The sequence below is a fragment of the Peromyscus maniculatus genome, chromosome 1 (genome assembly GCF_049852395.1).
Source record: "Peromyscus maniculatus bairdii isolate BWxNUB_F1_BW_parent chromosome 1, HU_Pman_BW_mat_3.1, whole genome shotgun sequence".
NCBI lineage: Eukaryota > Metazoa > Chordata > Mammalia > Rodentia > Cricetidae > Peromyscus > Peromyscus maniculatus.
The window spans coordinates 137,028,367-137,040,111 of NC_134852.1; the positions used below are offsets into that span (position 1 = coordinate 137,028,367).

At 47.4% G+C, this 11,745-nt stretch overlaps 1 protein-coding gene and 1 long non-coding RNA gene across 4 annotated transcripts; one reads left to right on the forward strand and one right to left on the reverse strand.

Annotated features, from left to right (window-relative positions):
• Positions 1-1,143: 1,143 nt before the first annotated feature.
• On the reverse strand, positions 1,144-11,513 carry LOC102904739 (sulfotransferase 1A1-like). Its single transcript, XM_076552425.1, has 8 exons — positions 11,371-11,513; positions 10,481-10,632; positions 4,259-4,384; positions 4,087-4,184; positions 3,290-3,419; positions 3,107-3,201; positions 2,424-2,604; positions 1,144-2,323 (listed from the first exon to the last, which is right to left on the reverse strand). The coding sequence occupies exons 2-8, from the start codon at positions 10,626-10,628 to the stop codon at positions 2,211-2,213; spliced, it is 891 nt and encodes a 296-aa protein (XP_076408540.1). The 5' UTR covers positions 10,629-10,632; positions 11,371-11,513; the 3' UTR covers positions 1,144-2,210.
• On the forward strand, positions 5,223-9,618 carry LOC121831691 (uncharacterized). 3 transcript variants are annotated; one of them, XR_013044991.1, is made up of 2 exons: positions 5,223-5,624; positions 9,029-9,618. It is a non-coding gene; the product is annotated as an uncharacterized LOC121831691 (long non-coding RNA). The 3 variants fall into 3 exon arrangements; XR_006075215.2 differs by lacking the exon at positions 5,223-5,624 and adding an exon at positions 7,380-8,283; XR_006075212.2 differs by lacking the exon at positions 5,223-5,624 and adding an exon at positions 7,380-8,211.
• Positions 11,514-11,745: the final 232 nt, after the last annotated feature.

Genomic DNA, 11,745 nt, shown 5'->3' on the forward strand with positions numbered 1-11,745 from the left:
TACTGTGGATAGCATCATGGAGGCCTGGTGCCGTTAGGGGTTTGGGCCTCCTGCCCCTGTTAAGCTTCATGAACCTTCTGAGTCTTAGGAGCTTCAATCTTCCCTTGAGAGGGAATTTCAAGACACAGTTTCATTTAGCCCAGACTGGCCTCACATGGCTCCGCAGTTGAGGATGACTTTGAACATGGATCCTCCTGCCCTGATATCCCAAGTGCTAAGATTACAGGTATGGACCCCCATGCCCAGCTTATTGATTTATGACTGGTATACAGCCATAAGTTTCCTCCTGCGTTGTCACAGTGATGTCGTTAAACATTTTTCTCACATGGTTCTCTCTCATATTCCCTCCTGTGTCTCCCCCACAACCAGTTCCCTTCCTTCCCCCAGTTGATCCCAACCTGGCTTTTCCTTATCTTTTGTTGTTGTTTGCTTTTCCAGACAGGGTTTCTCTGTGTAACAGCCACAGCAGTCTAGAACTGACTCTGTAGACCAGGCTGGCTCAGACATCCACCTGCCTCTGCCTCCCGAGTGCTGGGATTAAAAGTGTGTGCTACCTCCACCTGGCTGTCCCTCCATTTTCATATTTGTCTAAAGCATCAGATCTCAACCTGTGGGTCATGATTCCCTTGGGGGTCGAATGACCCTTACACAGGGGCCACATATCAGATATTGTGCATATCAGATATTTACCTTATGATTCATAACAGTCACAAAATACTTATGAAGTAGCAACAAAATAATTTCATGGTTGGGGGTCACCACAGCATGAGGAAGTGTAGTAAAGGGTCACAGCATTAGGAGGTTGAGAACCCCTGGATGGTTTCTATGAGCCCCTTCTGTAGCAGGGACTGGGTCTCTGTCTCTATAGATGTTGTTTGGCTGGAGTAAGAATGGGCACCCCAACCTCCTCTCCCTGTGGTATGAGGTACAGAGAGACCCATCACATACAGGGGGGATGGGCTGGGTTTCAGAGAGAGAATCTCTGCTGGGGGAGAGACTCATAAAGCAATGGACGCTTACCACCTGTTGCTAAGGGTAGAAAGCCAACAAACACACAAATGGATATTAGGTCCCCCTTCACCCATCCTAGGGACCCACAACCTCATGGAGCCCAGAAAAGGAAAGCCGACTGGCAGGCCTATATCAGCCAGTGGTGTCTTCTTGGGAAAAGACAACAAGGGTTTTATTTTGATCAAGTTTAAATACTGCACCACAGCCCCCATCAGGCTTACACCACCCCCACCCCCACCCTGACATGGCAGGATGTGCGATGGGAACAGGCCCAGCTGTTCTAATGCCAATTCTTTGTTTTTAGAGTCTTCCCAGTGCTGTGGAAACAGCCCTGCCATGTGGCCCCAGCTGGACTTGGCTGCTGTGGATGTCCACATCCTGGCAGCCTTAATCCTCCTCTTTTTCCCTCACTTTGATACAGGCTGTGAGGAGCCAAGGCTGGCCTGGAATTTGCTGTGTAGTGGAGCAGAATGACCCTGAGCATCTATATGGTTCTCCTGTCTCTATCTCAAAGTGCTGGGGTTACAAGTGTGCACTTATTTAATCAGGTACCACTGTGGGGCTCTGGCTGGCCTGGGACCCCTTATGTTTTCTCAGACCGAGATCCCCCTGCCTCTGCCTCTCTGTGCTGGAATTAAAGGCATCTGCCACCACACCTCACCTTTTGTGTTTAGAGCATTTAGGATGTCCTTAATTCTCCATCTTATGCCTGTGGCATTAAAAAAAATTTTTTTTTCCTTTTTGGTGTTCTCTAGCCAGGACCTGACAGGCCAGTCAAGGATGATAACATTGAACCAACTACCAGTCCTTTGTTTTTGTTTTTGTTTTTTTTTTTTGTTGTTTTTTTTTTGTTGTTTTTGTTTTTGTTTTTGTTTTTTTGGTTTTTCGAGACAGGGTTTCTCTGTGTAGCTTTGCGCCTTTCCTGGAACTCACTTGGTAGCCCAGGCTGTCCTCAAACTCACAGAGATCCGCCTGCCTCTGCCTTTCAAGTGCTGGGATTAAAGGAGTGCACCACCACCGCCCAGCAACTCCCAGTCCTTTGTAAACTCAGGCTTTGTCTTTGTTGGTCTTTTGTCTTGCAGCTTAGGTTCTCCCCTTGACTTGTAATGGAGGGGTAGTTGAAGACATGGCTCATTTATGCCCAAGGAGATGTTATGGTGGTGTGGACAGTTCTCTGGGGTGATTAGTCATATTGTCACTCAGACCTGCCAGCGAAAGATGAGGTCACAACCTGCCATCTTCTCAGCATACTGAACATCAAAACGTTCATTCTGGGCCACAGTGAAGGTGTTTTTCCAGTCCCCAGCAACGCCTGGGAGGGACAGAAGAAAGACAGTGACAATCACAGAGGAGGCTCAGGTGGCTTTGGTAGCTTTCCAAATCCCTCAGTCCCCATCCTTCCCGAGACCCACCTTTCCTCATGAAGGGGGAAACAGAGTGGTCCATGTGGTGAGAGGAGAGGGTGGTGTAGTTGGCCATGGGGTTCTCCTTCATTTTCTTGAAGGATGTGTGGTGAACAATGAGATCCACAGTCTCCTCAGGCAGGGAGTGCCCCAAAAACTCCAGAATCTTCTTGATCTCCCTTTTGGGGTCCTGGAGCACAGAAGGACGCTTCAGTGGAGGTTGATGATGCTCATTGGGATAAGGGGAGGCACCTCTGTGATGTGACAGGAAGCTATCTATGCCTTTCCACTAAGGACCTCTTGACTCTCTGTGTCTTAAGTCTGAGCCTCTTTCCCTGGGGCAAAGTAGGTAGCTTCCTATCCTGCCATCTTGGTATGATCTCTGGGTTCATTCTGGAGAGGACAGGGACAGACTTTGATCACTGGTGCCCAGACTTGGCACCTCAGAGCAGGGAGAAGCAAGAGCAGCAAGCCACCAGGTCAATCCTGGCACATGACTGACACCTACTCCAAGATAAGGGCTGAGCATGCTCTCTGCTGAGCTGTGCTGGGGTCCTGAGCCAGGAGGTAAGATGGGGGGTGCTGTCTGGGGTGGGGCTGGGATAGGGATGGGGCTCAGGGCCAGGACAGGGCCAGGTTCCTGAGGGTCCTGCCTGTGGGACCCAGAAGGAGGTGGTAGCAGGCAGCCTCACCTCCTTCATGTCTTCATAGAAGAGATAGAGGACAGGGTGGGTGTGTGTCAGCTCCCACCACTCCTTCACGTGCTGGAACCACGACCCATAGGACACTGGGGACAAGACGGCACAGACACAGGCCTGTTAGCTCCAGCTCTGCCCCTGGGTCCAGCCCCCTCCTGGCTACAGACTCAGATTCACCTTTCCCATCCATGAAGTTCTCCAGGAAGCTCTCCCAGGTGCCTGGATCAGGGAACAGCCCCTTGGCCATGCTGTAGAAATTATAATAGGAGACAACCACATCCTTTGGATTTCGAGCAATGTAGATCACCTGCAGGGGGAGACAATCCCTAGTTCTGGTTCCTTCTGCTGTCCTGTTACCCTTCACAGGACCCAGTGAGGTGTCATACTTTCTAGCACTGGAGACTCTCAGCACTTCTTTTGGGGAAGGCAGAAGAGAACACAGGACTAGAAGTTGACTTGTTGAGATTTCATGGTATGGGCACCACTGACCTAAGATTTCACCTTTGATGCCAGAGTCCTGACTATTCCATGAACTATATTTTATCTGACTCCTTTATTGTCAACACATCCACGTGGTAGGTCAGAGTTCCACCTGCCCTCTATCTCTGTCCTGTGAGCTTCTGTAGCTTACACTGAAGAATTCATTTTCCTTGTTACCTGAGCCCTGCCACAGTGACAGCCAGAGATCCTCCATCCAAGATGAAACCGGGCTTGAGTAGTCCCACAATTCCAAGCAGAACAGATCAAGACTCAGATGATCCCAGGAGCCCTTGAATCCTCTCCCCTAGCCCCCCTTCTCTCCCTGTGTCCCCCTCTTTCCCTTCCTCCCTCCTTTCCTTTCTTTTCCTCTGTCTTCCTGAAACAGGGTGAGATACAGCTCAGACTCGTCTTGAACTTACTGTGATCCTTCTGCCTCTCCTTCCCAAATGCTGGAAGGTATCACCATAACTGGTGTTTCTTGTTTTTGTTTTTACCTTGATCTTCTGATCCAGCAGACTCGGAGGAAGCAAGGACAGGGGCAGATGCGTCTTGAGGAGCCGTGGGGCTGGTGTCTCTTCCAAAGATTCAAGACCTACAGTTGAGCAGAGAACTTTGTTAAGAGGTCCTACCTCTCTCCACTTGTGTCTAGCACCCTAGTGCTCATACCTGAGGGAACTCCTGGGCATTTGAACTCAAGGAAGGGCACCCGGGCATAGATGGGGGCCCGGCGACACTTTTCTAGCTTGCCATCCTGGTAGATCATGTCCAGGATCTCACTCATCCAGGTAGTACCTGCAAAGAAGGGAACAAGAGGTGAGGAGGGCCCAGATTCTGGACCTGCTTGCCAAAGTGAGGTCTATAGGACATTAGGAAAACCCTTGTGTTAGTATTCTGAGCCTCCCCCTTGGGCACCCACCCCTTAGAGACTTGCCCAGTATCCTGACGTCCTATTATTAAAGTCTCCTTTAAGAAAAGACTCCTCCCTCTTCACTCTCTCTCTTTCCTCCCTTTTGCCAAAGGTAGTGCTCACCTCCTTCTCCCCCCACCCCTGCCTTGTTCCCTTTAATAATAAACTTTCCACCTGGACATGTGTCTGCATGGTGTAACTTTTCACTGCTCCATGCTGCAACCACAGCCGCAGCCCTCCGCAGTGTCTGCATGGTGTGTCTCTCTCACCCACTGGGGCACCTAGGCCAACCCACCAAGGCCTCCCACACGCCATTTCATAACATTGGTGCTGTGTAACTCAGCAGAGGCCTTTCAGGCTCTTTCTCCTGTCTGCCGGCACTCTGAGACGCTAGAATCTCCAGAAACTTCAACACTCACTCCATAATTGGTAAGCCCCTCCACCTTCTGGCCATTTTCCACAAGTGAGGATTTGTATCGTTCTCAACCATGGTTTCACACCTTTTGGCCTTGTCCAAAAGACCCTGTCCCGGCACCACACATCTTGGTCTTTAGCCCTCCAGCCCCTGTTCCGATCCGACCACATATGGGACAGCTGGTGCCAACTCACTGCACTGCCCCTAAATCTGAGGATGATCCCCTGACCACCCCACTCTGTCATCCACCCTTGCTGAGCCTCTGGGGTGCTAGATGCTCAGCCAGCGGGATCTGCTTTTATCTCACTTATGGAAAACGAGCCTCCTACCAAACTTCTGTCTTTATAACTGCTGCCAGTGATCCCTGTCTGTGATGAAGCATTGTGTACCCAATAAAGCTTTCCTGGGGATGAGAAGACAAAGCCAGCCACTAAATTAGACATAGAAGTCAGGCAGTGGTGGCACAAGCCTTTAATCCTGTCACTTGGGAGGCAGAGATCTGTCTGGATCTCTGTGAGTTCAAAGCCACACGGAGAACAGAGCCCGATGTGGTGGCACACACCTTTAATCCCAGCACTTGAGATCTCATGTCTTCGCTTGGGCAGGACACATACCTTTAATCCCAGAAAGTAATATGGCAGGACACAGAAAGGTATATAAGGCCTGAGGAAACGGGAACTCACTCTCTTGAGGCTGAGGATTTCAAAGAGGTAAGAATGGGGCTGGCTTGTTCTGTTTCTCTGATCTTTCAGCTTTCACCCCAATATCTGGCTTCAGGTTTTTTCTACACCTGTCCTGTTCACTCTCCTATCCCTTGACCCCTTCCTCACCACCCGCTCCCTCAGGTTTCTGCTTCAAGCCGAAATGAGGTGCAGATGGTCAGAGCCCAGTGAGGCTGAAAGGCTAGTCAGAGGTAAGGAGGGAATTTAGGCAATGGGGTATTGATCAGAAGCATGTGGTCATCGGACCTAGCTCTAGAGACAGGGAACAATTATGTTTGGTTGGACTGGTCCACATCATTCTTGTCATGTTCTTTATTATCCTAATCAATTCCTTTCATATCAGCCTTCAGCAAGTCCAGAGCTCGAGGTCATTTGGAGCAGGTTGCAGTCAGCAGGTGCTGCTTGGATGTGTCTGCCAGCCTAGTGGAAGCCTGCTGACGCAGACAGACCAGAGACAAAGTTAGATTATGAACTTATGTGGAACCTTTAGGCCCACAGCCTTAGTAAGTGGGAAGGGGGGAGTTTGAAAACTCAAGCTGTACTGTTGTACTTATCTGGAGTCATTTTGACCTCTTCAAAGTGGATCCAATGGCTTCTTTTGATCCTCTGAGGCTTATATGAATTTTTATTTAATGAAGGACATAAAACTTTTAGATATATTAGTATTACCAATCAGTATTGAAATCCATATCATAGAAAAGCAGGCAATGGGTATCTGCAAAACAGCAGTGGCCTCACACCTTGAGTCCTAGCAGAATTATACATTTGTGTTAAAAGCATGTACATTTTTTTAGAGAGAGCCAGGTACTGTAGATGAATTATTAAATGGTCTTATTAAATAAAAACCCGGAGCCAGATATCAGGGTTGAAACCTGAAAGATCAGAGGAATAGGGAAAGCCACAGCTAATCTCACCTCACCAATTCCACAGTTTCCAAAGAGACCTACTTCCTGTATACCCATGCCTATATGCCTTTCTGTTCTGCTATATCATTTGCTCTCTCTGTCTCTAGAGCTAGGTCAGATGACCACATGCTTCTGATAAATACCCCATTGACTAAATCCCCTCCCTACCTCTGACTAGCCTTTCAGCCTCACTGGGCTCTGACCATCTGCACCCCATTTCGGCTTGAAGCAGTTATGGAAGAAAATATGTCATCCTGTGCTCCCTGCTCCCAAAAACAGGCCAAAAGGCTAAGTTAAAGGTAAACACCCTGGCATAGGGGACAAAATGGTTACCTAATGCCCAGTGATATACCAGGAACTGGATCCAATATTGTCAATTGATAGATTTTTTAACTAAAATGGTTCTGCAATAAGACACTTGACTTTCTTTATGCAGAACCAAAGAGATATTATATAACCTTAAGAAATTATTATTTTATATAAATCATTCAGGATTATGATCTGGCTGTACTCAAAGATCAGATCAGAACTACAGGACCTTAAAATGGTAATAGATGCATATATTACTGCCAATGGCTTAAAAAATGTCTCTCCCTTTTCAAGGTCTATTCAGGCTTAAGTATGTAAGCCTCCTCGTCCTTGCTAATTTTGTTAACCTGTAACTAATTGGGAAAACTATATGTCCAAATTTAATTTACATATGCTCTCAAAATTAAGTCTACATAGCATGTGATTTTGTTCCCCTGACCTCATCATGATATAGACAGACACATGGCTGGCAGTCATCTTTTACTGAGGTTTACTAAGGTTAAAAAAAATACATTTAGTCCTAATGAGCTCTCTGTTCATTTTATCTCCTTCTAGAGTAAGGAAACAGCAAACCTCAAATAACTTAGATTGATATGAAATTTATCTGTTCAGATTAACAATAGCTGACATAGAGATTTATACCAATGTCTTTGCCAAGTATTCAATATCAAGCTTCTAGAGAATTGACATAAATAATGGCTTATGTTTGATAAATAAAATATTTGATAAACTATATATATATATAAACACATTCTATAATAGAGCTACTGGTCCCCTGAGAGGGCCTTTTCCCCAGAGTTGGGCCACATCCCAACTCTCAAGCCCCTTTTTCCTGTTCTCATTTGACTCTGGGATCTTTCCGCTGTCACTCCTTGCCTCCTCAGGAGACAGTAAGTCCTAGTCTTATGAAAGCTGCTAACAAATTGGAGACTGTTAGAGAACACAAGTTGATAATCTGTCCTTCATACCTGACTGACAGGCAGTCCTCAGATGCTCAGAGATCTGCAGAATATGGCATTTAAAATGTTAATCAAAAAGATTATTATATCAGACAGACTCCCAGATCCTAGCAGTGACCCAAGGACTCTGAAGATTATGAGGCACCACGATGTCTCGGCCTGGATGACGACAACACTGACCTCTGGGCAAGATGCCCCAATGCAACACCTGCCACCAGGACCTGGGCCAGACTTTGGACAAGCAGCAGAACATTGGAGAATTATTGAACCCCTTTTGCCTAGATAAAGTAAGATCAGTCTTCCCTATGTCCTTCTTTCATGAAAAACTCCCACCTTATGGATCTGGTGGCTGAAGATTGACGCTGTTCTGACACTTCTGCCTCCAATGATGTAGAGACCTGGGTATGACTAACTGAAAATGGACTGGTCCCTGTCATTTTTAATAGATTCAGAAGCTTCTAGGTCTGCACTCAGGTATAATTTATTCTCCTCAGACCCCAGATGCCATTTGATGACCAGGCTTTGCTTCAGCTGCCTTCTCAGTGCTCTATGTAAAATTCACAGGTCTCATTCTCTTAGAGCTAATACTAAGTCTAGACACAGTTCACACTGTTCACCAAGCTATCAGACTGAAAAAGAGGTTAACTCATTTTTCAATGACTTCTCTCAGTATCTCTTAGTGAATTAGATTTTTTTAAAAAGTGCTTTAAGTTTGTTTACATGAAGATAGGAAAACTGTCTCACTTCTGTTCACTTATCTTCCTCAGACGTGATGATGTTGCCTGTTTTAACAGCTCTCCCCCTCACCTCCAAGGTTTCTGTGGACTTTACTGGTCCCAGCTTTTAGAGACAGGCTAGCATTGGAGAGCGTAGAGAAGCCTCCCTCCTCCTTCTTCACTCACCCCACCACTTCCATTCAGTAAATTTCCTTTGGTTATAGATTTAAAGGTGTGTTTCATTGGGCTGAAACTGTTCATACCTTCTAACCCAAAGCCATCACTTTGCTATGACACCAAGATATAAATCTATTCCTGTATTTTATAGACATTTGCAGGTTCCTGCACACATACATCCCTCATGCCAGACCCTCAAAGACCCTCCATATGCACCCCAGCCACTGCACCAATCAAGAACAACTGGGTGAAGACCAGCAGGTTGGCTTAACACATGCTGACTTATAAAAACTCCATTATCTCCTAACTTGTTGACATTTTTCCAGGATGGGGACATTTTCCACCTTCAAAGAAACAGCAGATGTGAAGACTCCTGTACTCCTAGAACACATCATCCTTCAATTTCATGTGCCATCTTGCCAAGTTCCTGGGACTTCACTGCTGGTACCACCACTCCAGGCTCAAGCCAGCACCTACCCAGCAACTGGAACCTGGTTTTCCAAGATGTCCCAATGAAGGGCATATGTGCTCTCCTGCCTCGCTCATTCACCCTTGCCTCTTCTCTACAACCAGGGCACTCTTCCACTCCATTCATGGAGCCAATGATAACAATCTATTTCTTCCACTAGCAACTTGCCTTCTCTGCTCCCTCAAGGGGTCTCCAGGATGACAGCTAACTAATACTCCTTCACTCACACCTCCTGCCACGTGTGGCCCTGACTCCTGACTTCCTCCCACTTCGCCCCTTGTGAGCAGGAAGCAGTCTTGAGAATTGGGTGCCCTCATTTCCCCTCCTCCAACTTGCTCACCTTTTTTTAAAAAAAAATAATATTACGTGTTAAATTAGCTCTCTTTAATAAACTGCAAACACTCTCTGACAAATGTATGTAGACAAAATAAAAGTGCTACTTTTCAAGCTGCTCCTCTGGGCTGTAGTGAGTTAAATATATTTTCTTCCTTCCTTCCTTCCTTCCTTCCTTCCTTCCTTCCTTCCTTCCTTCCTTCCTTCCTTTCTTTCTTTATTTATTTAATGCCAAATGTTGTTTATTGAAGGAGGGAAGAGGTCTTAAATACAGGCTTACAGCACAATGCGAGAACCCCAGAGGGCAGAAGTTCGCTACTGATGTTTTACAATCTTGCATCTAAGCTGTTAACACCAATTATACAGGATACACTTACAAGGAACTTCCCTTAAGCATTCAGGAGGGTGGAACCTGGCAGGGAATTGGCACAGGTAGGATATCAAGGTCAAGGTCAGCAAGCAAGGCAACAGTTACCCAAAACGGGGGCCAGGGCCTAAAAAATGAGCTTCTGACTTAGGTTGAGGCTCACCTTTTTATAGTAATCAAAAATGGAGAAATGTTAGTATTTGGAACCGCCTCTCGGGGACCCACCCCTTGGGAATTCTCCCAGTCTCCTGACATCATCTTATGTAAAGTCCCCTTTAAGAAAAAACTCCTCCCTCTTCACTCTCAACCCCCCGCACCCCCCCCCACCCCCCCACCCCCCACCCTGCCACCAGAGGTAGCATGCACCTCTCTCTCTCTCTCTCTCTCTCTCTCTCTCTTTCTCTCTCTCTCTCTCTCCTCTCTCTCTCCTCTCTCCCTTTAGTAATAAACTTTCCACATGGACATGTGTCTGCATTGTGTGATTAACTTTCCACCGCTCCATGCTGCAGACAGCAGCTGTGTCTGCATAGCTGTCTCCCTCATCCACCAGGGCACCTTGGCCCAACCCACAAAGGCCTCCCAAGCACCATTTAATAACACCCTGCTCACCAGACTTTGGGTATGTGCTGATAAGCAAGTCATCAGGCCAGACTGTCAAGTTCTGCAATGGCCCAATAGTCTCTGCAAAGTATTTGATGAGTGGGATGCCCTTCACAGGCACCAGTGGTGGACGGGAGAAATCCTCAATCAACTCCATGTTGCTGCATTGAGAACAGAATATAAGACTCACTTTTCCAACAAGTTCACAATTCTGTGCTGAATTCTTGCTTTAAGATTGGGATCCTGAGGCTCTGGAAGGTCACTGAGGTGGCAGGTAGACCTGGGATCAGAAGCAAGTCTAACTCCAGCAAAGGTCACTACTGTGGCTACATCACTGCTCTCCTGCAGAACTTTGCATGTCCCGGGTGCCCAAGCATAGTCCAGACATTAAAGCACACTGAGGTAGAATCAATACAGGGTTTGACATTTTGGGGGAAGATTCCAGCATGTACTCAGGAAACTTTGAGCACCGGCCATGTGTCTCTTATACTTCCTGGTGCAGCTGGAAGGTCGGCCCCTGCGGCATGGGTGTCTCTCCTCACTTTTCCTCCTTGAGCTTTCTGTTACCTTCAGAAATGCCCCACACCATCCAGACCTGATGCCTTTCTTGCTCTGAGACGAGCATAACCAGTTTAGTTACTAAGAGTGTTTTAGGCCAGGGAGAGATTTTCTACTAAAAAGGATTCTAAAACCAGCCAAGAAAGAGAGGGAGGAGGGGGGGCCTCAGACAAGCTCTTCTGAGGTGGAGTGTGTGTGGGGGGGAAGAACAGAGAGGCTAGAGGCCCAGGCAGGGGTCAGATAGACTAATCAAGGTGTAGGAAGTAGCTGGCCCTGGAAGAGTATTGGAACCTGTCTGTAGCCAGGCAGGGCAACGGTGGCCACCCCACTCTGCCACTCACCTGATTCTGAGTTTCTGAGCCTCTCCTCCCCGGTGCACAGTGGTGGGGATCTTTGTGTGGGTGTTGCAATGTGGGGAATTCTGAATTGGACTTTGAGCTGGAGATCTGGGGCGTCCCAAGTGGGAGGGAATGGCAGGAGTACTGAGACTGGCTGTTCTCCAAAACCAAGGCGGGTGGAGATGGGGTGGAACTCTGTCACCCCCACTATGGACTTGGGTTTAGCCAGCAGAAAACATGTGTTGGGTCCAAAGTGAACGTGCAGAATAACGGGGTGTAAACCACAGTCGAGCCGGGCGGTGGTGGCGCACGCCTTTAATCCCAGCAATAGGGAGGCAGAGGCAGGCGGATCTCTGTGAGTTTGAGGCCAGCCTGGGC